We start from the raw sequence: 26029 nt of genomic DNA, 5'->3' as shown, positions 1-26029 counted from the left end.
TCTTTCTGTTTACCTTCCCTAATTTATCTGCTAACCTATTAAAGGGGTGGATGCAGGTGGGGGGGGGGGGGGGTGTATGTCTCTGTGTGTATTTTTTTCTGGTAAACAGAATAGAAAGAAAGAGAAAATCAGAATAGTTAATTTTACTGCTTGTGTGCAGACCTGAAAATAAGATTTGATGGAAGCAGGTTGAAAATATTCACTAAAATGAGATACTTGGAATATCCTTGGATTGCAGTTACCCAAATCAGCTCTGTCCTGTTGTCTAGAACCAACCATGTCTGACAATTTCAAGACTAGTTTTAATAGTGTGTCATTCTGACAAGCAATAGTCTGCACACCACATACACACAACACACACACACACACACACACACACACACACACACACACACAGCCTTACACTTTTTCTCATTCCAGTCTCTTTTTTAAACAGTAGGATAATTTAAAAAAAATTGATGAATTTTTTCTTTTAATAACACCTTTTTTCACTAACATTTTCATGTTAGAAAAGTTACTCATGTTTTTCTTTATCACTGAGTCCTAAAGCTTGAATGTTTTAAGTATGCATATATAATTAGTCAACACTTTAACTAGGGTAAAATACATCACTTCCTCAAGTTTTAGTTGTGTTGTTGGATGTTTTTGTTACACCTCAAAAGTCTGATTAAAACAGATTACCTTTCTTCTCAATAAAAATACAAGAGAAAAGTAGGCTCCCAGAATGTTGCAATGAAAATAGCCTTCAGTGCACTGAGATTCAGGAGACTTTCATTATATTACTAAGTCTGCCACTAACCATCTGTTGTGATGTGAGGCTTAACAAGATTAAAGAAGTGCCTAAGAGAACAATCCAAAGTAAAATAGTGTGTCTTACAAGGTTGGTGACTTTACCCTCATTAGAAGTGTTCAAGCAAAGAAGACTCAAGACAACTTCCTGAGCTCCACCTCCCAGCTGTCCCCATTTCAATCTCTCCATCCACACAGCTTTCAGATGGATATTCCTAAAGCCCAGGTCATGCCATGTCACTGCCTTGCTCAAGCAACTTCAGTGAATCCCTCTTTCATCTACAATAAAATTTTTCACCATTTGATTCCCTTCATTCTCCAGATAGGTTAAAGATTACTCCCTATAATACAGTCTGTGCTTCAGCCAGACTGGTTTAGTTAAACATAGCATCTATCAATTCAGGCTTCTCACAGACTATCTCCCATATTTGCCAGACACGGTTGGCTCTTGATTCTCCTTGATAACAAGGGACAGAACTGATTTGGATAAGTACAATCCAGGGATATTCCAAATTTCTCATTTTAGCCATAATTTCAAGCCTGTTTCCATTAAATCTTTTTTTCCAGGACTCCACACAAGTATGAATTTAACTGTTCTAATTGTCTCTTTTTTTCCATTCTCTCTACCAGAGAAACACATATATGTAGAGGTATATCCGTGTACATGTTATTTCTTCAAGTCAAATATAAACTCCTTGACAACAAGGACTGCTCAGATTTTGTTTCTTTATCCCCTATGCCTCACATATTATAGGCAACCAATCCATGCTATTTTAATCATGTCAGCCATATCTGACTCTTTCTTACCCCATTTACTTGGTAGAGATACTGGAGTGGTCTGTCATTTCCTTCTCTAACTCATTTTATAGATAAGAAAACTGAAGCAAACAGTGAAATGACTTGACCAGAGTCACATAGCTAATGAAAGTGTCTGAGGATAAATTTGAACCCCAGAAAATGAATCTTCCTGACTTCAGACCCTGCACTATCTCCACTGCACTATCTAGCTATCCCAGTGTAATCATAGAGAAGATTGTTTGTAGATCTGTTTCATATAAATGAAGGATAAATGGAACTGGATTAGATGGTCTCTGAGTATTCTGTAGCTTTATAGGCTCCATTCCCAGTACTTGTTCTTTGAAGTTTTTCATTGATTGCCAGTGTTAAGGAACAGAAGAAGAATTTTGGTAACAGGAATCCTGGAGCTCAATTTTAAGGACTTGATGTTCAGAAGTAGTAGTTTTGGGACATTTTGGGACAGTCTTTGGTGCAGTGGATTGTCATTAAACAAACATTCAGTGATTGTGTCTTTGGGGAAAATGAATGGACAAAAGTACAGATGGGAGGTCTTCAACTAAACTCCCACTATGTATGGGAATATCTGGATAGGATGTATTTGTCTTATTTATAAGTGAACTACTTTGGTTAAAGTCAAAGCAGAATTATTTGGTTCACCTGACTGAATCTAATCACCTTCCTCTATTTTTTCTAGGCACTAATAACTATAACTTGTTTATCTTTTCTGTTGTTTGAGAAGTTCAGAGGTCTTCCCTGCGTATATGAGCTTTGGTTAACCAGATTGTTGATTTTAAATAAAATTGTCAACTTCGGAGGTGAGCATCATAACACCCTTCTGTGTTAAAATCAGAGCAGTTCATGTGATTGTAGTCTGGCATTTATATCTACAGGCTAAATATATGTTTCTTTCACACCATGCTGGTGGCAAAAGCCTGGGAACATTTAGCTGAAGCAGATTCCGTGTCCCCAACTCACCCCATCATCCCAGTGATTAGGGGATTGTGCTTTAAAACTGACAAACAAGCCCAGCTAGGTAAATTAGAAATGAAGGATCTATTTTACATTTTCAGCCTCTGTCATTTCAAATTAGACTTCTGTTTGTCTGATCCCTCTGGTATTCCTGCAGAACCACCTCCAGAGCTGGGATGCACAGGAAATGGCTAGTCCACTCTATTTGAATTCTCTGGCATGCTTCTTCTATAGAGCATCTATTGTGAACCACCTGATTATCAGCTTTTGCAACTAGCTTCTGGGTGTTTTGATATATTGGTCCAAGCCACTGGAGTGGACTGAGATGGGGATGGGGTGGGGAAGGGAGAAACATGGTCAGTTATGTATTTTTAGGATGATCACTAAATTGAGAGTAGGTTAGATGAGGAGAGACTCATGGCATGGACACCCAAATAGATAACTTCTGCAGGGGAAAGGTAATAAAGTGATTATATGCATTGAAGGGAACATATATGTGAGTAACAGATTGGATTTGTGGGGTAACTGAAAGTTATGAGCCTGAGTGACTAAAAGAATGGTAAAATCCTTGTCCAAAGGAAACTTGGTGGGGCAGTGGATAGAACACCAACCCTGGAGTCAGGAGTACCTGAGTTCAAATCCAGCCTTATAAACTTAATTATTACCTAACTGTGTCACCTTGGGCAAGCCACTTAATCCCACTGCCTTGCAAAAAACCTAAAAAAAATAACAACAAAGGAAACTTGGTAAGAGCAGAAGATGGCAAGGGGAATATAGTAAGTTCTGCTTTTACCATATTGCACTTTTGAGAGACTTTTTTTTAGGGTTTGTTTGTTTTTTTTGCAAGTCAAATGGGGTTAAGTGGCTTGCCCAAGGCCACACAGCTAGGTAATTAATTATTAAGTGTCTGAGACCGCATTTGAACCCAGGTACTCCTTACTCCAAGGCCAGTGCTTTATCCACCTAGCCGCCCTCATTTTTTTTTTTTTACAATTTTGACATCCAAATTTTCTCCCACCCTTCCCTCAAGAAGACAAATGATATCAATTTTATATATATATATATATATATATAAAGCCATGCAAAGCATATTTACATATTCTCCATGTTGCAAAAGAAAACATCCATAAAAATAAGTTAAATTAAAAAAGTATGCTTCAATCTTCACTCAGAGCTCATCAGTTTTCTCTCTTGAGGTGAATAGCATTTTTCATCATGGGTCCTTTGGAATTGTTTTGGATCTTAGTTTAATCAAAATAGCTAATTCATTCAAAATTGCAACTGGCCCTTTGACCCTTTTGCAAATCCAACAAGATTATCATTAAAATATTTTTGTTACTGTGTTCACTCTGCTCACTTCATTTTGCATCAGTTCATATAGGCCTTCCCAGATTTTTCTTAAAGCATTCTGCTCATCATTTCTTATAACACATCACAATCATATGCCACAGTTTGTTTAGCCATTCTATAATTGATAGGAAAACTCTCAATTTCCAACTCTTTGCCACCACAAAAGAAGAGGTGCTATAAAGATTTATTTAATAAATAGATCCTTTTCCTTTTTTTCTTTTTCTTAGTAATGGTATTACCAGGTAAAAGGGTATGCACAGTTTTATAGCCCTTTGCAAATAGTTCCAAATAGTTTTCCAGAATGATTGGACTTATTCACAGTTCAACCAACAATGCATTAGTTGAGTTTGAGAGGCTTTCATCTAAACCCCCCAATAATTAAGGAGGGTTGGGAGGTGGATTATAGATTATATTTATTTATCATATTTGCAAGTACTTGGCTCAGTCCCTTTTGATAGGCTTTAACCTTTTGGAGTCAACACGTTGGCATTTAATATCTACCTTGGACTAGGCACTGTACTAATAATAAGGCTTGGGAATATTTTAAAAAAAGGCAAAAGGGCAGTCAGTATTATTACTTGAATAGCTAATAAACAATATCTGATCAAGATTTATTGAATGGTTTGAAAAGATCATTAGGCTCCCACAAGGCAAAGCCTTTTCATTGGGTGGGACCCACTCATGTTGGCTTTCCTATGTTACTTTCCAAAGTGAATATGAGTTGGAGCCTTGGGAAGAAGAGTCTTGTATCTGAGGTCACCAATTGAGTCATAGTCTATCCATTAGAGGCACAAAGAAACTGGTCATGGGGAGATTTGGCTGGAGAAGGGGGTTTGGTTTATAGAAACTTTTGCCATTAGGACATTTTTATGATTAGCTGTAGTTCTTGGAGTAGCAGAAGCTTCCCTGAGATTTCCCTGAAGACTCATAAAATCCTGTGACCAAAGGGGCTTATACAGGCAGCTGAGTTCTTATTATTCTGCACTATACCAGGAAGGTCTCTATATACAAAATATCTTTCTTACACCACCTGAAATGTCAAATTCTACAAAATAGAGATTAATTAATAAATTTCTCTTTTAACATTATAGACCAGCTAGGCACAGTCAGGACAGATTAGTATTAATCAGCTTAATCACATTGCTTTTCCTGGAATATCTAGATGAGATTGACTGCTCTGGAAGATTGAAAGCGTTGATGAAAGACTGGGAAGAGGAAATATCCTGAGAGAATGGAATGAAAGGGGAAAGACAAGCTTGGGTAGAGGACCATATCAGAGTAAGGGAAGGGCAAGAAAGAGGTACACCAAGAAACTGGAGTGAGGCAAAGAAAAATTTCTTCTACTTCAAATATTTGCCTAAAGACTAGTCTTAATCTTGTCTCTTACTCCCAAAGAACAGAGGGGAAATGGCCCTTCTTTTTGAAAATCTGGGTCCAAGAAAAAAACCATCCCTTTTTGGGACACCTGGCAGGAAAAAAAAAAGTGAGAAATAAGGGAAGAGGCCAACTTCCCTAGAATAACAGCCTGTTCCCCAATAAGGGAACTTGAGATGACTAAGATAGAATCCCATTCAATAAAATGAAGAACTGAAGGCATATCAGAGGTACCAGATACAATACTGGGCCTAGAATTGGGGAAATCCAAATCAGGGCCCAGATACTTCCTAGCTGTGTGACCCTGGGCAAATCACTTCACCTATCTTCCTCAGTTTCCTCAATTGTAAAACTGGGGATAATAGCAGCATCTCTTTATCTAGATTGTTGTGAGGATCAAGTGAGATAATATTTATAAAGCACTTTAAATAGTGCCTGGCAAATAGTAGCTGCTTAATAAATCTTAAGCTTTTTTTTTCTTTCCTCCCTCTCTATACTCTCCACCTTCTACTCAATAGCGATAGAGAAGCCTCCCCCTCCTTCCCACTCATCCTACTTTCTGAACTGGCTGGTTCTGTGATTAAGTGAACAGGCACCAGGGGGAAAGTTTTGAAGGTCCAGTGAGCGGCAAGTATGTGTGTGTCTTGACCATGCAAAGATCTAGGGGATCAGCAGAAATTGCCATGCAAGCCCCAAGGATTTCTCTTCCCCTTGACCTCAGATGGGTTGTGCATGTTTATAGTGACGGACCCTCTAAGCTCTAGTAAAGCCTTCCAACTTCTTCCAGTGACAGTGCTTCTGAGTAGTGAGAGTTTATGGGTAAAATTTATTGTAGCAAAACCTCTATAAAATCATGTCTAGATAAGTGACTTGGGTAACAATACTTTTTTAGTTTATACAATTAATCCTCTGTTTTTCTGTTTCTCTCTCACACACACACACACACCTGGGTATAATCATCATTGAATTAACACATTTAAAACACTTTACATACTTTAAAGAACCATATAAACAAAATACCATATAAATAATTATGTAATAGCTATTATGTTTTTTTTTTTTAGATTTTTCCAGGCCAATGGGGTTAAGTGGTTTGCCCAAGGCCACACAACTAGGTAGTTATTAAGTGTCTGAAGTCATATTTGAACCCAGGTACTCCTAACTCCAAGGCCAGTGCTCTATTCACTGCGCCACCTAGCCACCCCTAGCTATTGTTTTTGTTGTGGTTACTTTGAACCTTGGGGGAGTATAGATAGTAATGGAGGAAGAGGGACCATATGAAAGCTAAGCAATCACTTAACTCTTAGCTTTTTTAGTCATTAATTAACCAAGCAGTTCCATCACCATTCACATCCTCACTTCATACTTCTTGCTTCATATTTCTCAAACCTTGACCTAAAATTTCAAACCAGATGTCTAAGGTATCTCCCAGAGATATCTGTTCTATGCTCCTTAGGGATTATATTTCAGGGGGCAACTAGCTAAGTAGTACAGGGGCTTGAGCACTAACCCTGGAGTCAGGAAGACCCTGAGTTCAAATTCAGCCTCAGACACTTAATACTTAATTTAGCTGTGAGGCCTTGAGCAAATCACTTAACCCCATTGCCTTGCAAAAGAAGGAATTATTTTTCACATTATGTCTTCATCATTCCAGGCCAGCTAAGATGGCACAATGAATGGAATACTAGACTTGGAATCAGGCAGACTCATCTTCATTCACTTATTAGCTTTGTGACCCTGGGCAAGTCACTTAATCCCATTTGGCTTACCTCTATTTCTTAATCTATAAAATGAACTGGAAAAGGAATGGCAGACCACTCCAAAATCTTTGCCAGGATACCTCCAAAATGGGTTCCCCAAAAGTCGGACATGATTGAAACTACACAATTCATTACTCCAGACTTCCATTACCATTCAGCCAATTTAATCTTATTCTATTCTAGGGAATTGGAACTAGCATAAGAGTCCACAAAGGTTGGAAGAAGTTTGCAAGCAACTTCTGAAAGATATTTGTCTCCTGCTAAAATAGTAAAATCCATGGATTGAGACCTAGAAGCTAGAATTTGGAGGTATAACCATATAATTTAGAGGTATAGATGAGGAAATTGAGGTCTAGAGAACCTGGGAGATCTTGTAGAGCTGGAATTTGAGTTGTCCTCTCACTCCCAACATAAATGCTTTTTCCACAACATCACAGAGATTCCTGGCAAATGGAAGATGTTGACAAGATAATTACAAAGTAAAATTATAATCACCTTTGACATTTATTCTATGATGGGGTCTACCTTTATTTTTGGCTCTCCATTTTTGATAGATTGTTGCTTTTCACCTACAATTACAAAGCCAGCTAATTCTATTCCAGAGCTGAGATCTCTGCAGAATTCTCTCCCCTACTAAAGGTTAAATGCTCGATCCATGATGACCCCAGCCATCCTCCTCATCTTCCTCCATTGGAACCTCGAACTTCACTTCCTGGGACACCAAGATTTAAGAGGGGAGCTTTCTCTCCCTTTTCCCTGGAACTAGGCCTCAATGACCATCTCTATAGGGTACTTGCCCTACTCCCAGGTTTTTCTAGCACTTCTCTATATGGTGTCTTCCCCACCCCCCAAGAATGTAAACTTATTAAGCACAGGAACAGTCTTCCTTTTTAGTCCTTAAGTGTCTAGAGCTTAGCACAGTAACTGGTATATATTAAGTGCTCAGATTAATGATTTCTTTCTATCTATCTATCTATCTATCTATCTATCCATTTAGTTTAAAAGGAATGAAAGTGTGTTAATTGATAAATAATAGGGGATTTAAAGCCATTGGAATGCTCTGGACTCTAGACCTGGACAAGGGGGAACAAATTTAGGCAATTTGTTTTTTGACACTAGAAAGGGAAGAAAGAATCCAGAAAATACTTGAGAAAAAGGATATAGTAGTAATGGTGAAAAACCTGACTAGAGAAAGAATATTATTTTATGATAGTTAACAATATAATTTTTATAGCTTAATGATGGTGGGTCTGAGCTGTCTGTGGCATATTGCTGGCAATGCCTTAAGTGAAAAGATATCTTAGAAAAGATATAACTATAAAAAGTAAGCTAAATATGTGAGAATAAGAGATAACAGCTGGACAGCCTGAGGCCTGCACTGGTACTTCTGCAATGATAAAGGCAGGTGGTGGGCAACCAGCATTTCTTGAGAGATTCTTATCTGCTAAGAGGGAAGATGGAGATATAAATATATTTATAGAATTCTTATTTAATTTATAATAATTATTAAATATTGAATAAATATTTAAAATTAAATTATATAATCATTATATGAATATAAGGGAAAAAAGACTGTCCCTGACTTCAAGGTGCTTACATTCTAATGAGGAGGGGGAAGCCTACATAAAAAGAAGCTGAAAAGGGAGGATGAAGCGGAGGAAGAAAAGGTAGAAGTGTCCAGAGGTGAAAGAAGAGCGAAGCCTGACTGGCATGGATCCCTCTACAAAATGGAGGCACAAGGACATAGGTGTCCAAACTTTCAGCTCTTCTGGGTCACACTGCTTAACACTAACTCACCAAGGGCTGTGTGAGTCAGGGGTTTAAGCTGATCTGTGATATTGCAACAGTGGCACTCACCTGTTCCTTCATTTTCTGGTCATGCAACATGGGCCCCATGAATGGGCTTTGAGGGCTGTGACTTGGGTATACTCGTTCTGGGAGGAAGTCACCAGAGGGAGAAGTGAGTGAAGGCTTTACATAACTATGTTGTAGGTTGAGAAGACTGAAGGAGTAAACAATTCCAGGATGAGACAGTAAGGTATGGAAGTTCAGGAGCCAGGAACAGGAAGAAGAAAAGACTTAAATGTTTATGAGGACATGGACAATAATTGCACGGGATAAGAAGGTGAATGTATTGAGATTGGCACTACTAGAGGGGGACCCATATGGGGAGGTCCTGATAAGTATGAGGGTGAAGAAGAAAGAAGACTTGGTGGCATATGGAAACACCATGAAGATTCTGGTCCCTCTATTCAAGTACCCTTAAACCAAATGTGATTACATAAAAAAAACAGGTTCATAAAGGATTTCTCATCACTTTGGTGCCAGCCTTTTTTTATTTCAGTGTCTCAGGAATCCTTGCTTTCATTGGTACTTCCTCCTTGAATACAGATCCAAACCCTTCATGCTGTGATAAATAGCTTGTCCCTTGGTGGCCACGAGTTTGATGATGAGCTTTTTTAAACTTGACTAAGCGAATTATCATGCCTCTCCCAGAGTCTGTATGCAAAAGCCTTTTATGCCTTTCTAAGACCTGCCAGAGCTTGCAATCTGCTTGGATAACATTTGAGAATCCCTAGGTCATCTCCACGTGAGTCACTGGAGTCACACTTTACTACTTGATTTGAGAGCCCATGTGTTACTTAGCTGGTGGTTCCTTTCTCATTAATTATAACATTTATCTACAGCCTCAAATTCCACCTGTTGTTTTACCATGCTATTAATGTAGGGGCTCGCTCCTGGTTTTCTCAGTCAGATGAAAGAACTGAGTGTTTGGAGCTTTTTTTTAATGAGATGAGTGTGGGAAAGGGTTGTGCTGTATAAAGTCATTAGTTAAGAGTACCATGTGCTTGGTTGAATTAAAATGTCTTAAGATAATATCATCTGTGTATAATTATACACTAAAGTCTTCCTTATTAGAAACATGGTTCTCAGTTCTTAGAATAAAAATTAAAGAAACTCAGTACAATAATTACTCGTTTCCCTCAATATGATTTATTAGAAGTCTTATGGACTTTCCCCCAATAAAGGAATTATATTTATCCCTGACAAAGGTTACAAAAGATAGCTTCATTGTTTTTATTCAGTTCTTTATCTTAGCACAGGAAGATGGTATTTAGAATAGACTCTCAAGCAGAAAGAACAATAATAATAATAGTCAACATTTATAAAGCATTTACTTTTGCCAGGCACTGTCTCACAACAACCCTAAGAGGTATGTGCCATTATTATCCCTTATTTTACAGATAGAAAAACTGAGGGAAAGAGGAAATTTTTTTTGTCTTTTGGGGGGAGTTTCGTTTTTGAGAAGTTGAGGCAGAAGACTAGCAGCTGCAGGATCAGAAAGAGCCTTGGATAGGCTTTGAAGGAAAGGAAGGATTCTAAGAGGAAAAAGTGAGGAAGAAGTGCATTTAAGGCTTCAGAAAGCCATTGAAAGGACTAGAGAAAGAAAGGTAATTGACTAAACAATAGAGTATTTTGGGAGGAGAGTGAGAGACGGAGACAGAGATCTAGAGATGGTCTTTACTGCCAAATCAAAGTAGTTTTTCATTTACATTTGATTGTGACTTCACACACACCCCAAGAGCTGAAGTATTTGTTGTCAAGAGTAATATGCCCATTTTGAAGAGAACTCTAAAGTACCTTTTTGTTTTTTTAATTGATATTTAGAAATCCATATAGAACTTAAGTGTAGTTTCAGGGTGCTCCTTCATCCATAACCTGTACAATCATAAACATCAAAAAGAGAATTAGCTGGAATGAGTTGATGAATTGCTATTGATGTTTCTATATGTTGTTTCCTTTTAACAATACTTTTTTAAAGGGGAAAAAAATCAGAATAGATGAACATGGCATTCACTTATGGCCTTGATCTTTCCTGAGGCAGACTTTATCTTTTATGGGCTGTCCCCAGCCTCTTGAGCACTGTGCTTCACACACAATAAGCAGCACTTAAATGCTTTTTCATCCATCCATTCATTCATTCAAAGCCATCTACTGGGAGTTAAGAGGATAGGAACTGATAATAGAACCTAGAGTTAATTCTATCCAAAGTTCCTTCCCTGTCTCTACCAGTCATTCATTCTTCCCTCTCCCTTTGCTTCCCTGAATCTGGGCACATCATCAACTAATGCAGTGTGAGAACAGAGCCAACTCTGGCTCTGGAGTCAGAGGATCTTCCCTTTGACTCTAGAGGTCATTTAACTTCTCTGGACCCCAGTTTCTTCATCAGTAAAATAAAGGAGAGGGATGAGAAACACCCCATCTATGACTTCTTCAGGGACTCTTGTTTCTGCCAGTCTGCAAGATTCTCAGAGACAACTCTGTCACTTCCCACATTAGATATGCTCAATTGAATTCAAACAGTGAAGTTCCTACCATGTGCAAAGTACTCTATAATAGATTCTGGGTTTAAAAAGGCAAAAATTAAACAGCACTTACATTTAAGTTCATCCTGTACAATGAATTTTTCTTGCCCATTCCACTATTAGTGGTGGTAGACAAGGCCTTAGTTTAGGATAAAAGTGTCTGTGTATATTAATAACATATTTATTAAAGGATGTAGCTTTGTAGTAAGTAGGACCATTCCATTCAGTAAATCAGGATAATTATAGAAAAAAAAATCTGAAACCAACTTCTACTGGCTTCTGGGAGGGCATCTGAGTGCATGTAAAAGGATAGAAGATGACAACCAGATATGATTTTCTATCCTCCAGTGCTCTCAGAACCCTCCCAAGCCCATTCCTTATGTATACCATGGTGCCAAATTCAAAATAGATAGTATAGACTTTATATTAAGTAAAGAAAATTAAAAATTAACATCATGCTGTATTACATTTTTGTTTTGTTAAATATTTCCCGATTGATTTTAATTCTGTTAAGGCCTACACTGGAGGGAATTTCATGGACATCTTGTAACATCTCTGGTGTAGACCACTGTAGTTATGCCCCCAAGACTGGGTTACCGCCAGTTCCTCCAGGTAAGTATTGAATGAGGAAATCATAGTGAGATTGATTGGTGGATAAAAAGAAACATTTACTATGTGCCAGTCACTGTTCTGAGCATTGGAGATCTAAACAGTCTCTACTCATAAAGATCTTACATTCTAATGGGAGAAGACAATAGATAAAGGGAACTGGGGAGGGAAGAAAGAGAGGAAAGGGGTAATGTAGCAAGTAAAGAAGAAGACTGGAGCACAAGTGAAATAAAACATGACTGGGCTTCTTCCCAAAATAATGGACCCAGGGAGAGGTACCCCAAGTTGAGATTTCTGAAGGTTGGCATTGCAGCAGGTAAGGAATGGGGGGGAAATTCTGGAGTGAGAGATACAGGAAAATGTAAATAATTGAAGCCATACTCTATATGAAAGAATAATCTTTTGTGTAAATGTGAACCAAATCATAACAGAGCTCCATGGTGGTCCATTATCCTAACCATAGGAGATGAAGCACAATGTTTCTGTAGTTGGACCTCCAGGGGTGTGGTCTGTTGAGTTATTGATCTAGACAACTGACTGCCTCCCAGTTCTTTCTTTTGCTTCTGTAATGGTGTTATATTTCTGAAGTGTTCCTTCTGGTTGAATCAGAATGATGAAAGCCATACAGTTCTCCCAAGTCCCTGAGTTCATCATGACCTCTGGCAATTCAGTCTCAAAGATCAGACTTAGGTGGGGTGAGACATATAGAAGGAGTTAGGAATTTGGCCTCTTAGCCACAATGGTCAATAGACTATTGGTGGACCTCTAGTACCAAATAATCAAATCAAACACTTAGTAAACATCTACTCTGTGACCAACACTGTACTCCATGGTGGGGATACAAAGAAAAGGCATAAAATCCAAAGAGGTTATAATTTAGATTATAAATATTCCATCAACCACTCTTGAGTGTGCCCCAGTGGAGGAGCCCAATTTTGACAGGAGCAGCCCCAAGATAATCAAATGACTTAGTCCAATTTGAAGTTTGGTTGGGCCTACCTGGGGACTTCATTGTTAAAGTACACCTATAACTTGTTGGTTAACTGGAGCTTGAAAAATCACACTTTGAGCTCTGCTGTAGATTTTTATGTATGATCTCATCCTGAACTGCTCTTGTATTACAGTAGGACAGGAGATTTGTGATAGCTACTTAAAATGGAGCTATGAAATGTAAACAAATAGAATAAATAAACTTAATAAACAATAAATTTACAAGCCATTTAGTCCAACTCCCTCATTTTACACATAAGAAGCTGAGTCCCAGACAAGTTAAGTGGCATGTAAGATTATTATTGTGATTATTATTATAATCTGTGTTCAGAGTAGTTAGAAGGTGGCTTTAGAGATGAAGGCTCTAGAACAGGTTGTGGGGACCTGGAAAGTTTCCTGAAGGGGAGGTAGACTGAGTAGAATCTTAGAGCAAACTAGAAGTCAGTCAGAAAAATTCCCTCAGCCTTCTCCTTAAAGAATCCCCTGGCAGCACAATGTGGTAAAAGAGCCCAAGAGACTTCAGGTGTTATCAGGATCCAATGTTGAGGTCACCAAGCTACAATGCAAAAAAAGACACTAGGGGCATTTTTATAAAGCCTGAAGGCAAAGAATGGCTGCTACATTTTCAAATAAAGTTTTACCAAATTTTAAACCATTCTTAGCACAAAAACCATAGAAAAAACAGCATCTACCCAAGTTGCTTCTCACTCTAAACTCTGTTTGCCCTAATCCAGTGTCAGCCCATCCAGCCTCAGTAATCTGGGCCAACTATCTCTTCAGATCTTCAGTCTCTAATGTCCTCTGCTGGTAAACTCCAGCTTATATGTCAATGAACTCTCTCCCATTGTCAGCTGAAAGGTAGCCTGTTTAAGAATAAGTCAGATACTGTCCCAGTTGGCGATTAGAGGCAGCTACAAAGGTAAGGTAGAGTGAGAAATCTTCTCTTGGGGAAGGAAGGGTAGAGTCTATCAGGAAATCCAAATAAACACAAATAAATCAATTAACTAGTATTTTTTAAGGGTTTCCTATGTTCTAAATACTGTGCTTAAATATTAGAAATAAAGAAAACCACAAAAACTAGGTCCCTGCTCTCAAAGATTTTGCAATCTAATGGGGAAGACAACAGGCAATTAAGGGTATACACACACAATATACACAGAGCACATGGCAACCTGGGCTTCTCCGGAATCCATGAGATGGTAACAATTAAATAAATATATGTAAGAATACTTCCTGTGTGAACCAGATGAGGTAGTGTGGCAGAATTTACAGTCTTCAGTGCTGGAAAAAATACATGTATTAAATATATTCCAAATCCACTAAATTATAACCGTGCAGTATAGACTTTGTTGGTACAAAATAACTGACTAGCTGATTATGTAGTTTTGCTCACTTAGCTAGCTAGGCCTGTTTCCTCTTGTAAAATAGGGGTTAAACAAGATAATCTCGGGGCGGCTAGGTGGCACAGTGGATAAAGCACTGGCCCTGGAGGCAGGAGTACCTGGGTTCAAATCCATCTCAGACACTTAATAATTACCTAGCTGTGTGGCCTTGGGCAAGCCACTTAACCCCATTGCCTAGCAAAAAAAAAAAAAAAACCTAAACAAGATAATCTCTAAAGTCTCTTTGAACCCTTAAAAAAGTAGCTTCTACTTACCCATCCATATTGAATAATTGAGGTATGTCTCTATTTGTAAGCTCTTGGGTCTTTCAGTGACCATGCTTTTAAACCCTTAGAGATAATGCTCAACAAAAACAGAAACCTGTCAAGGCCAGATGCTATTGTGTTTTCCTCATCACACAATATGGAGAAAACAATCCCATGCTTTGGCCATCCCTGCCTTCCTCAGTGCTATGCAGATTTTTTTTTAGCTTTTTTTTTAATGGAAATATTTGGGGGACGGCTAGGTGGCGCAGTGGATAAAGCACTAGCCCTGGAGTCCGGAGTACCTGGGTTCAAATCCGGTCTCAGACACTTAATAATTACCTAGCTGTGTGGCCTTCGGCACTTAACCCCATTTGCTTTGCAAAAACCTAAAAAAGAAAAAAATATATATTTGGGATAGAGCAAGATGAGCAGAAACCAGAAAAACACTATATTCCCTAACAGCAACATGGGGGTGATGACCAACCTTCATGGACTTGCTCATTCCATAAGTGCAACAATCAGGGACAATTTTGGGGGTATCTACGATAGAGAATACCATCTGTATCCAGAAAAAGAATTGTGGAGTTTGAAAAAAGACCAAAGACTTTAATTTAGGGGCAGAAAAAACCCATTACCTTACTATGTAATTCTGCTATCTCTTATACTTTATTTTTCTTAAGGATATGATTTCTCTCTCATCACATTCAACTTATATCAATGAATACCATGGAAACATTGTGAAGACAAATAAACTGCCTTCAGGGGGGGAGATTGGGGGAAATTGTAAAACTCAAAATAAATTTTAAAAATTTTTTAAAAAGAAATATTTGGGATAAAGATTAAAGTGAAAATCAAAATTCAAGCAAACTAAAGACACCCATTAATTACATTTCTAGTCTTTATGTCTAGTTTCACTGTGACAGTCTTTCTTCTCCTGCCTGAGGAAGAAGAAAGAAATCCACCTTGTCAATTTAATGCTCATACACTCTGACTAAGAGGCATGAAATAGCCACCTGCCACCTCGGTATTAAAGGTCATTTTCCATGAATTTATAGATAGGCTGTAAAAATAACATGATTTAAAACATATGACCACTGACTACAGTATTAGATTCCTAGACTGTTGAATGTTGGTATCTGCATTAAAGAAAATCCCACAGATTGTTAGTCAAGAAGAGAATGCTTCATTTGACTATCTGGTTTGAAATGATTGTCCCTATATTTTGTAAATAATGGAGCTTTACTTTGGAAACCTAATAATAAAATTATTAAGAGCCTTAAATTTTTCAAAGCACTTTACATACTCATTTTCATGTCTTACCTTTTTTTTTGCTACTCATTGACCTCTGTATGGGGAAATATCCTTTTTATAGATGGGGAAACTGAGGTTCATTTTGATGAAGGACTTTCTTATGGTCTCAGAAAATTCAAAGGCATTGTAGAGGCAGCTAGGAGGCCTAGTGGATAGAACACCAGGCCTGGAGTCAGGAATACCAACGTTCCTGTCTTTCCCCAGACACCTATTAGTTGTATGACTCTGGATAAGTCAGGTAACCCTCTGCTGTCTCTGTTTCCTCAATTATAAAATAGAGGTACCATAGCACCTCCTTCACTGGGTTGTCATGAGACTCAATCCCTGAAGAAGAACCCTTAGAGGGTGGCTAGGTGGCGTAGTGGATAGAGCACCAGCCTTGGAGTCAGGAGGACCTGGGTTCAAATGCGGCCTCAGACACTTAATAGTTACCTAGCTGTCTGGCCTTGGGCAAGCCACTTAGCCTACCATTTGCCTTGCAAAAAAAACTTTAAGAAAAAAAAAGATAAAGTATATAGGATTACAAAAGAAACCAATTATTATTGATTCAAAGACATCTTTTTTCCTCCATCTGAGTTCACAGATACATTATCTCTTCCCCCTCATTTCAAACACCATACTACCATCTACCCTCCCTTCCAAAGAATCTCTGTTCCAGAGAGTATATAGCTGGAGCTGTTCTGAAGAGGTAGTGTATTATAGTGAAATGAAACCGATGTCAAATTAGAGATCTGAATTTGATTCCCCCCAGCCTTTCCACTTATCTGTGTGACCTCAGGCAATTCAGTTAACCTTTTTTTTGACCTCACTTTCCACAACTTGTATTGCCTCATATATAGGCAATATTATTTTTTTTTAATTTTTGAGCCCTTTAAAGCCATAAAAATATTTTCTTAGTAATTTTTTAAATGTGTATTTGTACATCAAAAAAAAATTACTTGTCTTTTCAAATATTCTCTTACTCATAGTTTTACTGAGACAAGCCTCTTCACAATTAATATGAACAAAACTTTACTTAACTCAGTAACTGATTCTTTCTCCTTTTAGGGTAGTCTCCGATGTATTGGTATCAACACGGACAAGCTAGAGTTTATAGTTGAAGTTTTAGACAAAAATGATTCTTATTTCCATCAGGTGCCTAGATTGTTAACATGCCTGAAACAGGCTTAGTGCTAGTGAATTAGGCAAACAGCTGGGTGGGGAAAGAGTTCTTCTCCATCTCTGTTTGGGGTGGGTTGGGACTGGGAATGTAATTCAAATCTGGAGCTAAGCAAACCAATCCAGGTTTGGTATGCAAGGTCATCTGTATAGCACCATAATCCAAAGGGTTAGAATGGGGGGTGGGGGGACAGATTCATACTGGAGGATCAATTCTTGGTCAGGAAGAAAAATGTAGAGAGCACCAAGGAAATTGCTGTTTCCCAAACCTAAAAGTGCTAGACCCTCCATGAGATGAAAAACTAGCATTCAATGAGCCTTTTTAATGCTGCAAAAAGATTTTTTTTATATAGCTGTTGCTACCCACCCCCAACTTTTATCTACATACCAATGCAGTCAGAGGATGGAAATGCCATCCTCACATCCTCAGGGGACTTGGCCACAGGTCCACTTAGAAATCTTTTAAATCCACTTGGCCACTTAGCAATCTCTTAAATGTGTGTTTGTATATCACAAAATTGCTTGTCTTCAAATACTCTCTTATTCATAGTTTTTTACTAAGTAAGACAGACCTCTTCACATTTAATATGAACAAAGAAAGCTTTGCTTAACTCAGTTAAGTGATTCTTCTCCTTTTAGGGTAGTCTATAGGTATCAGCACAGACAAGCTAGAGTTTATAGTTGGAAGTTTTAGGCAAGAGATTATTTTTGAATTATTTCTTAATTAGAAAACTTAAGTCTTTTTTTGGTTTTGGTTTTCCTTTTCTAAGTTCAGCGATCCAACATTTTCATAGACCCTGGAGTAGATAGAAACATTTAGGTGAGACACTGTCTACTCTCAAAAGGTTTATTGTTATAATATGAGGATAAGATACCAAATCTGACAGTTCGAATGCATAATATTAAAAAAGAACTGCATTTGAGAAATATAAAACAAAGTGCTACATAGGGTCTGAAAGGGGGAATTATTACAGACTGGAAGGGATGAGCAGAAGTTTCCTGGAAGATATTTGACTTAAACTTTAGGGTAAGAACTTAGCAGGTAAGAAAATATAAGTGTACAAAGTCTGTGTTCTAATTATTTGTGTTTGTCTTATCTCCCCTAGTAAATTAGAGGCTCCTTGAGGACAGGAGCCACATGCTTTTTGTGTTTATATCTTTCTCCAGTATTTGCAATATGCAAATTTTTGATAAATGCTTGTAAAATTATTTCTATGATCTCTGGGAAGAGTGAAAAGGCAATTTTAAAAGACAAAACTTTCTTAAATATTTATAATAAATGACATTTTATCCAAAATTCAAACCATAGATTGTTTAATTTTTAATAGTAATATACAAAAACAATTAGTAATTTTAATGATACTTTTAGGATCCAATAAAATCCTTATTAAAGGATAGTTATATTCTGTATATTTTTACTATTTATGATGTTCTGGGCTAGGCTCAACAGTTATTCTGACTCAGGGTGTAACATTCAACAAAAGAAGCTTCCTTAAAAATAGCATTAAAAAGACTCAGGAAAGAAACAGCATTGACTCCTTCAGGGCATTTCTCTCACTTTTAATTTGCCGTGTTAAATTTCCAGGTTGAAGGATGTGCTAACTTATAGCCATGGTCTTGTGCCTGAGCAGTTTGAGCCATAGTTTTCCCTCCTCCTCCCTATCCAATCTAAGTTTCTTCCTTCCTTCCTTCCTTCCTTCCTTCCTTCCTTCCTTCCTTCCTTCCTTCCTTCCTTCCTTCCACAGACAGGCCTATTCACTATTAATAAAAGCAAATGAAGTTTTACTTAACTCAGTAGTTGCTTCTTTTTTTCTTTCCTTCTTCCTTCCTTTCTTTACTAAATCAGACAAGCCTATTCACAATATAAACAAATGAAGTTTTGCTTAAGCCCCCCCCCTCCAGTCTTCTTACTCTTTCTTTTCTTTCTTTTTTTTTTAGGTTTTTGCAAGGCAATGGGGTTAAGTGGCTTGCCCAAGGCCACACAGCTAGGTAATTATTAAGTGTGTGAGACACTATTTGAACTCTGGTTCTCCTGACTCTAGGGCTGGTGCTCTATCCACTGCACCACCTAGCCGCCCCCTCTTTTCTTTCTTCATTTGGGGGAAAAAAACTGACTTTTAGGGCAAAGATTTTCCAGTGTTACTTCTATGACATGTGTATTTTACTGGCTTTTAGTATTTGAAAATTGGTAATACTATGGTCTTTCTTTTTTTTTTAACTGAATCTCTGATCTCATCAGAGAAGGAGCTTCTGGTCAGATCTCTTTCTATCAGTACAGGTCCTCACCAGCTCTCCAACTTAAAAAGGCTTAGAGAATTTCTGCCTGGGTTATTGGAAGGTTTTCAGATAGGTGATATAATGGATAGAGCAGGGGGCTTGGAATCAAGAAGACCTGATTTCAAATGTCACCTCAGACACTTAATAGCTGTATGACCCTAGGCAAGTCACTTAACCCTGTTTGCTCCAGTTTCCTTATCTGTAAAATGTACTGGAGAAGGAAATAACAAACCTGTTCAGGATCTTTGCCAAGAAAACTCCAAATGGATCAAAGAATTGGACACAACTGGAAAATGACTAAATTGCAACACTGAGAGGTTAAAAGTAACTTGCCTCTGTTTACCAGCCAAGTGGTATTTGAACTCATTTTTCCTGACAGCGAGGTCAGCTGTACATTCAACTACCTCACACCACCTCTCAATAATATATAATTGTTGGTAGGGGGTTATGGGATATTCAGGGAGGATTTGCACCTTTGGTATGATGCCTTGCCAAGCCCTTTTCAGGAGTGCTCATCCATTTGTAGGATCCAACAGTGGCATCAAGAAGCAGCACACCCTGGTAAAGACTCTCTTGGCAGATTGGCCAGATTGAGGGTAAATTGATGAGTTAGAGGGATGTCTTGCCCAAGCATGTAAAGATTTCCCCTGGCAGAAGAATGGTCACACTTTGTTCCAATAGCTATGAAGGCAGATGAAGCAGGCACTATCAAACACTTAGAGCTTGGTCAGGCATCAAAGACGCCAAGTCCCAGGTCATCTCCTGACTTTTGTCCTGCCACTGAACTATGGCTGTGAAAGAGAGGGTGAGGCTGAAGACTTTGCTGCCTCACTTAAAACCAATTCACAAACAAATGTAATTGTCTTCTTCAAAATGGAGAATAACAATAATTGTTTGGTTAGTAGAACATTTAATTAATCTTACTAGTCCCATTTTCCAAACATTTGGGATAAAAGATTTTTACTGTCATTTTCAGTGTGGAATTGTTGGAGCATAGAGATGACAAAGTTTTTGAAAAATATATTTCTAAACACAAAAATCAGGGTATGATAAATCAAACCTCAAATTTTAAAGAGAGATTCAAGTTCCATGGAGGTTAAATGATTTCCACAAGGTTAAATACTAGTAAATACTAGGATTGGGATCTGATCACCTGATAATTTTCCTCTACACTCTAGATAAACATGAGCTTAGGTAACCTATGATCCTTGTTCTCTTTCAAGCCTCATCTAATAGCCTACCTTCTACAAGAAGATTTTCCTAATCCTTAGGTAATCTCTAGTGCTTTCTGTCTATAGCTTGTTTCATATATGTTTGTTTGCATATTGGCTCCTTTATTAGACTGAAAGCTCCTTGAGGGCAGGGACCAGCTTTTTTCTCTTTTGTATCCCCGAAGGCTTCACACAGTTTGTGGCCCATAGTTGCACATTTAACAAATACTGATTGATTGATTGATTGATTGACTCCCCTACTAGACTGTGAATTCCTTGGCAGCAGGAGCTGGTTGTCCCCCCCCCCCATCTTTCTTTGTGTCTGCAATACTTAGCACAATATTGTGCACATAATTATTGTTCATTTGTTGTGACTTTTGTCCTAGTCTTGCCCTACCCCCATCTGGGGTTTACTTGGCAAAGATCCTGGAGGGGTTTACCATCCTTCACTAGCTCATTTTACAGTTGAGGAAACTGAGGCAAACAGTTTAAATGACTTTAGAGTCATACAGCTAGTAAGTGTCTGAGGCTGGATTTGAATTTAAGAAGATAAGTCTTCCTGACTCTAGATCCAGCACTATTTACAACTCCATCTGTCTGCCCCGTGCAAGGATCTTAATAAAAAATTTGTTGGCTGACTTACTGTGAAGGTAACAAAACCTGTGCCATTTTGATGTTACAGGTGATCCAGATTTCTTCTCACAATTTGCCTGGACCTTTCATTTGTACTAATTTCTTTTCCCCTTGGATATTGTTATTAATGTAGTTTTTTCTTCATCTGTACATTGTAAGACCCTCTAGAGCAATCACTTATCGATTAGGAACTTATTAAAATGTTTACTATGGTCCAGATATGATACCAGAGACTGGGGATACAAGGGGGAAGCAAAAATAATCCCTGTTCTCAAGAAACAATATGCATATATCATTAAACAAAGGAAAAACTATATAGCCTACACACAAATGTATAGGCATCTATACACAGTAGATGAAGAGTAATCTTAGAGGGGGTGGCACAGTCCCTTGGGAGGGCAGGGAAAGATCTCCTCAAGGAGATGTACCTAGAACTGAGTCCCAAAGGAAGCCAGGGATGCTGAGAGCCTTCCAGGCAGAGGGAACATTCGACAAGGGAACGCCTGGTCTGGCTGGGGAGGGAGGGTGGGGTGGAGGGGAGTCACACCTTCAAAGGAAGGGGTCAGGACTTTAAATGAAGGCCAGACCTGGCACTGTAGCTTTCTTCTTTACAATCCCATGTACAAGTACAATGCATTGTATGTAAATAGATGCTTGATAAATAGAAGTTGCCTAACAGGTTCCTAGCAAATCATGTTAATACCATGTTTCTTTTCTCTGCAGAATTTCAGAGGCAAGAAAGCGTGAAATCACAGAATAAAGGTGTCCAGTTATATGACACCCCTTATGAGCCAGAAGGCAATGGTGTGGATTCGGATTCAGAAAGCTTGGTCAGCCAGCGGTTACGAGAAAGCAAATTGCCCCAGGATGATGACAGGCCTGCAGATGAGTATGATCAGCCTTGGGAGTGGAACAAAGTCACTATTCCAGCTTTAGCAGGTAAAAGAATACAAATTAAGACCTACAGTTTTTAACAGTCTATCTTGGACACACATACACACACACACACACACACACACACACACACACACACATTTACATATGTATATCTAAATATGTGCGTTTTTACTACTACAAAAAAATGTACAAAGTTCTCTATAGTCTCTCCAAAATAAGCAACAATGTTTTCTATCTATTTACTTCTTGGAAGCATTCCATTTTTTGTGTATGAAAACACATCCATTAAATTATGGAAGTTTGCACACCCTTTTCTTGAAAACCTAGCTGTCAAAACCATCCTTACTTCCTGGAGTTGGGTAAATTGACGTCCTAAAAACAGGGGGAAATATGAGGGAAATGACCCAAGTAGTGATAGAGTCCACTGCTAGGTCCAGCTCTTAATCCCTCCTAGAATCCCCCTCACTGTCAGCCCTAGCTTCTCCTGCACTGACCTTATAGAAATTTCCCTAGTCTTTCTCCTAGTGGTACCTTGGCCAGCCCTTGCAATTGGATTAATTTCTCTCTAAATGCTTTGGTTTGCCTGAATCATATTTGCCAATTGGGTGCTTAGCTCAGTTCTTCCTTCTGTCCTCACCTGTTTTGTTTAGGTAGTGCCTAGACCCAAACTCTGTAGTAATAAGTCAATCTGTCAGTAAGCACTTACTAAGCACCTTCTGTTTCTAGTCAGCTAGGTCCTGTAGTGGCTAGAGGACCAGGCCTGAAGTCAGTAAGATCTCAATTCAACTCTGGGCTCAGACACTTCCCAGTTGTATGAATATCAGTCCTTTTGAGGCATCGAATCACACTGTAGGGACCATCCACCCAACCTCAAGATTAAAAAAAAATAGGAAAACCAACCTCTAGGACACCCTGGTGAGTGACCAGGAACAGTCTTCCTGTCTCTAGCTCTTTCAAAACCTTCAAGGCATTTTGGGCTTCCCACCAAGTTCTGTTTCCTATCTGAAGGTTGGTTGCCTCCAGCTCTTAGCTCATTTGCAAAGCAGAAAGAATGATTACTAGTTCCCAATCAATAATGCAACAATTTCTTCTTAGATTCCACACCTAGCCTCTTTCCAGGTTCTCATCAAGCAGGTACCCCCTAGAAGAAAGTTTTGGGTTTTTTTGAAATCTCTGTCATTATAATTTTACAGCATCAAAAATGCTTTAAAAATATATTGAGTGATAGGGAAGTAGAGGGTCTTTCTCAGAGGGTTAGATAGAGGAAGAGATTTTTAATGTAGAATAAATTTTTTTTTTCCTTCTTGTATTGCTCTAATCCCTTCCATACATAGAAGAGGCTAATAGAGAATTGGAACTCCAATTGTCCATTTAGAAAGCCTATTCTCATTTATAATTAAGTAAATACTAACGTAAACTACTCTGTGGTACTCTTTTATAGCCATCAAATTGGCAAAAATATCTTGAAAGGCAAAACCCAGTGTTTGTGAGTCCTAAAGAAATAGACTCACTCTGGCAGAATACAAAATTCGAAAAATAATTGTTTTCTGATTCAATCAAAATAGAATACCCTTGGTCTTATCCTAAAGAAAAAACACATGGGAGAAACAGAGAGATGATAGAAAAATACATACATAGATGTATATGTAAATGCATACATAACACTATTTGTAATTGCAAAGTGCTATAGACATCTTCAGTCTTCACAAGTGGTGAATAACTACATACATTATAGTATAGCAATGGAATAGAATACTATACTGTCATTAAAACAATTAAAATAAGGAAAATGTAATTGGTGAGATTTTTTGAATACCTCATTAAAGTAACAGTGAAGAAAGCATAAATAGATACTAAGACCACATTAAAAGAAAAAAAGCATTTGCAGATACACAGCTGAATGCACAAACAGAAACAGAATAGAATATGAAGGAAGTAACTAATAATGTTTTGTATGGAGAATGTTTAATGTACTAAAATCTTTGTTAATTCTTGGAGGTTTTTGATTTAGTTAAGCGTGTATTACAATTAAAAAGGAAGATTGTAAAGTTCAGACAAAAGAGATTTAGGTTTCTGAATAAACACAAAATTTTATACTTATTCTCATAGAAAAACATCATGATACTACCATAATATCTAAAATAATTTTCTCTCTGGTATTTTGGTCTCTGGTGCAAAAAAAGAGAAGAAATAAGTTCTTCTGTATTTCTATGTTGAGCAATTAAGAATTTAGCTTAGAAAAAGTTTGATATCTTTCGTTTTGATTTCGCCAAGGTTTCTCCCATTAGTCCTTTTTTCCTCCCCCCCTCAGTCATTTTTTAATACATTTTTAAAAATTCTTTATTTTTTTCCAACTACATACAAAGATAGTTTTCAACATTCATCTTTTTCTTAAGATTTTGAGTTGGGGGGAGCAGTTCGTTGGCGTGGTGAATAGAGCACAGGCCCTGGAGTCAGGAAAATACTGACTTATCAGTGTTCCACACATGGACCCCCACCTCTGCAAAGGAGCATGAGCATGTATCTCCTTATTTCTCTTCCTCTGGGTCAAACTTGTTCTTTATAATTTAGCAATATTAACTATGAACATTTTCAGTAATTTTTCTTGATTTAATTCAGATTTTAAATCATTTAAGAAATTTTTGAAATGGTTCTAGGTATATAGGCAGAATAAGAGGTAGAGTGGAAGGTTGTATAGCTCAGGGGTCCTAAAGTAAAGTCTTTCTGGGCTATAGAAATCCAGTTCACCTCTATCAATGGTGGCCATTGATATGCTCTAGAACCTAAGTCTCATAAAGCATGTGTGACTTTGAGAAGGACCAAATGTAACAACACCTGAAAATGTATATAGAGTCTATGTCAGGCAAAGCATCTTGTTAAAATACCTGTTAATGGAATTGTTCAGTCATTTCAATTATGTCTAACTCTTCATTGGTTTTCTTTGCAAAGGTACTGGAATGGTTTGCTATTTCCTTCTCCAGTTCATTTTACAGATTGAGGAACTGAGGCAAACAGGGTTAAAGTGCCTTACCTAGGGTCACACAGCTAGTAACTATCTGATGCCTCAACTTGAGACCATCTCTGAGAGTTACAGATTCAGATCATAGATTTCTGTACCTAGATACATCAAAATTTTGGTAACTAGTTCCAGAAGACTATTTCAAGGTTTTAAAAAATATTTAATCATGATTCAGTGAATGTGGACTCTAATTGAAAAAGGGAGTCTAACCCATGCCTGGATCCAAACTGTTGGAGCAAAAACTAGTATAACATTCTGCAATAAGAATATCTATTCAGATAATGTTTGGATGGCATCCAGAATCTTAAAAATCAGCCCTGAATTCCATTGGTAGCGCATGAGCTAGTCTTCTCTCTTTTGTCATCTCTTTCTGCAACTTCTACAGATAATAAACTGTTATAAATTTGCTAGTAAGTACCTAAAGAGGTGTGATGGTAGGGAGTAGGGGGAGGGGATGTTGAACTAAGTTTTCTAAGCTAGATCCCTTTCCTCATCAAGGATAATGATATTTGCATTATTTACTGTTAGACTTCCAATGAAATTTTCAAGAAGGTACTACTATTGTAACCCCCAAAAAAATATCACTTTGAAAAGTCTTATCAACTACTGATTGCTAAGAATTCAGGTTGCGGGAACAGCTTTGTAGTTCAGTCCTACATTTCAGTCCTGTTTCCACAAAATATCTCACATTCTTCCCCTCCTTTCTAGTCACACAGCCCCATCCTATTTCAAAATCTTATTACCTCTCACCTGACTTAATACAGTAGCTTCCTAATTGTTCTCTCTGCCTGTAGTCTTTCTCTTCACTAATCCCTGTTCCATATAGCTTCACAACTAATATTCCGAGAGAAAGATCTAGCTATGTCTTT

The 26029-nt window shown here is 37.9% G+C and overlaps 1 protein-coding gene across 1 annotated transcript in view; it reads left to right on the top strand.

Moving 5' to 3' along the window:
- SHB (SH2 domain containing adaptor protein B) overlaps positions 1-26029 on the top strand; it is a 353413-nt gene that overhangs the window by 185394 nt on the left and 141990 nt on the right. The window contains exon 3 of the mRNA XM_074205859.1: positions 21968-22183. Coding sequence (XP_074061960.1) covers positions 21968-22183 — 216 coding nt within the window. The remainder of the gene's footprint in view (positions 1-21967; positions 22184-26029) is intronic.

This window comes from Macrotis lagotis, chromosome X (genome assembly GCF_037893015.1).
Source record: "Macrotis lagotis isolate mMagLag1 chromosome X, bilby.v1.9.chrom.fasta, whole genome shotgun sequence".
Taxonomy (NCBI): domain Eukaryota; kingdom Metazoa; phylum Chordata; class Mammalia; order Peramelemorphia; family Peramelidae; genus Macrotis; species Macrotis lagotis.
This window is presented reverse-complemented; position numbering and strand designations above follow the sequence as displayed.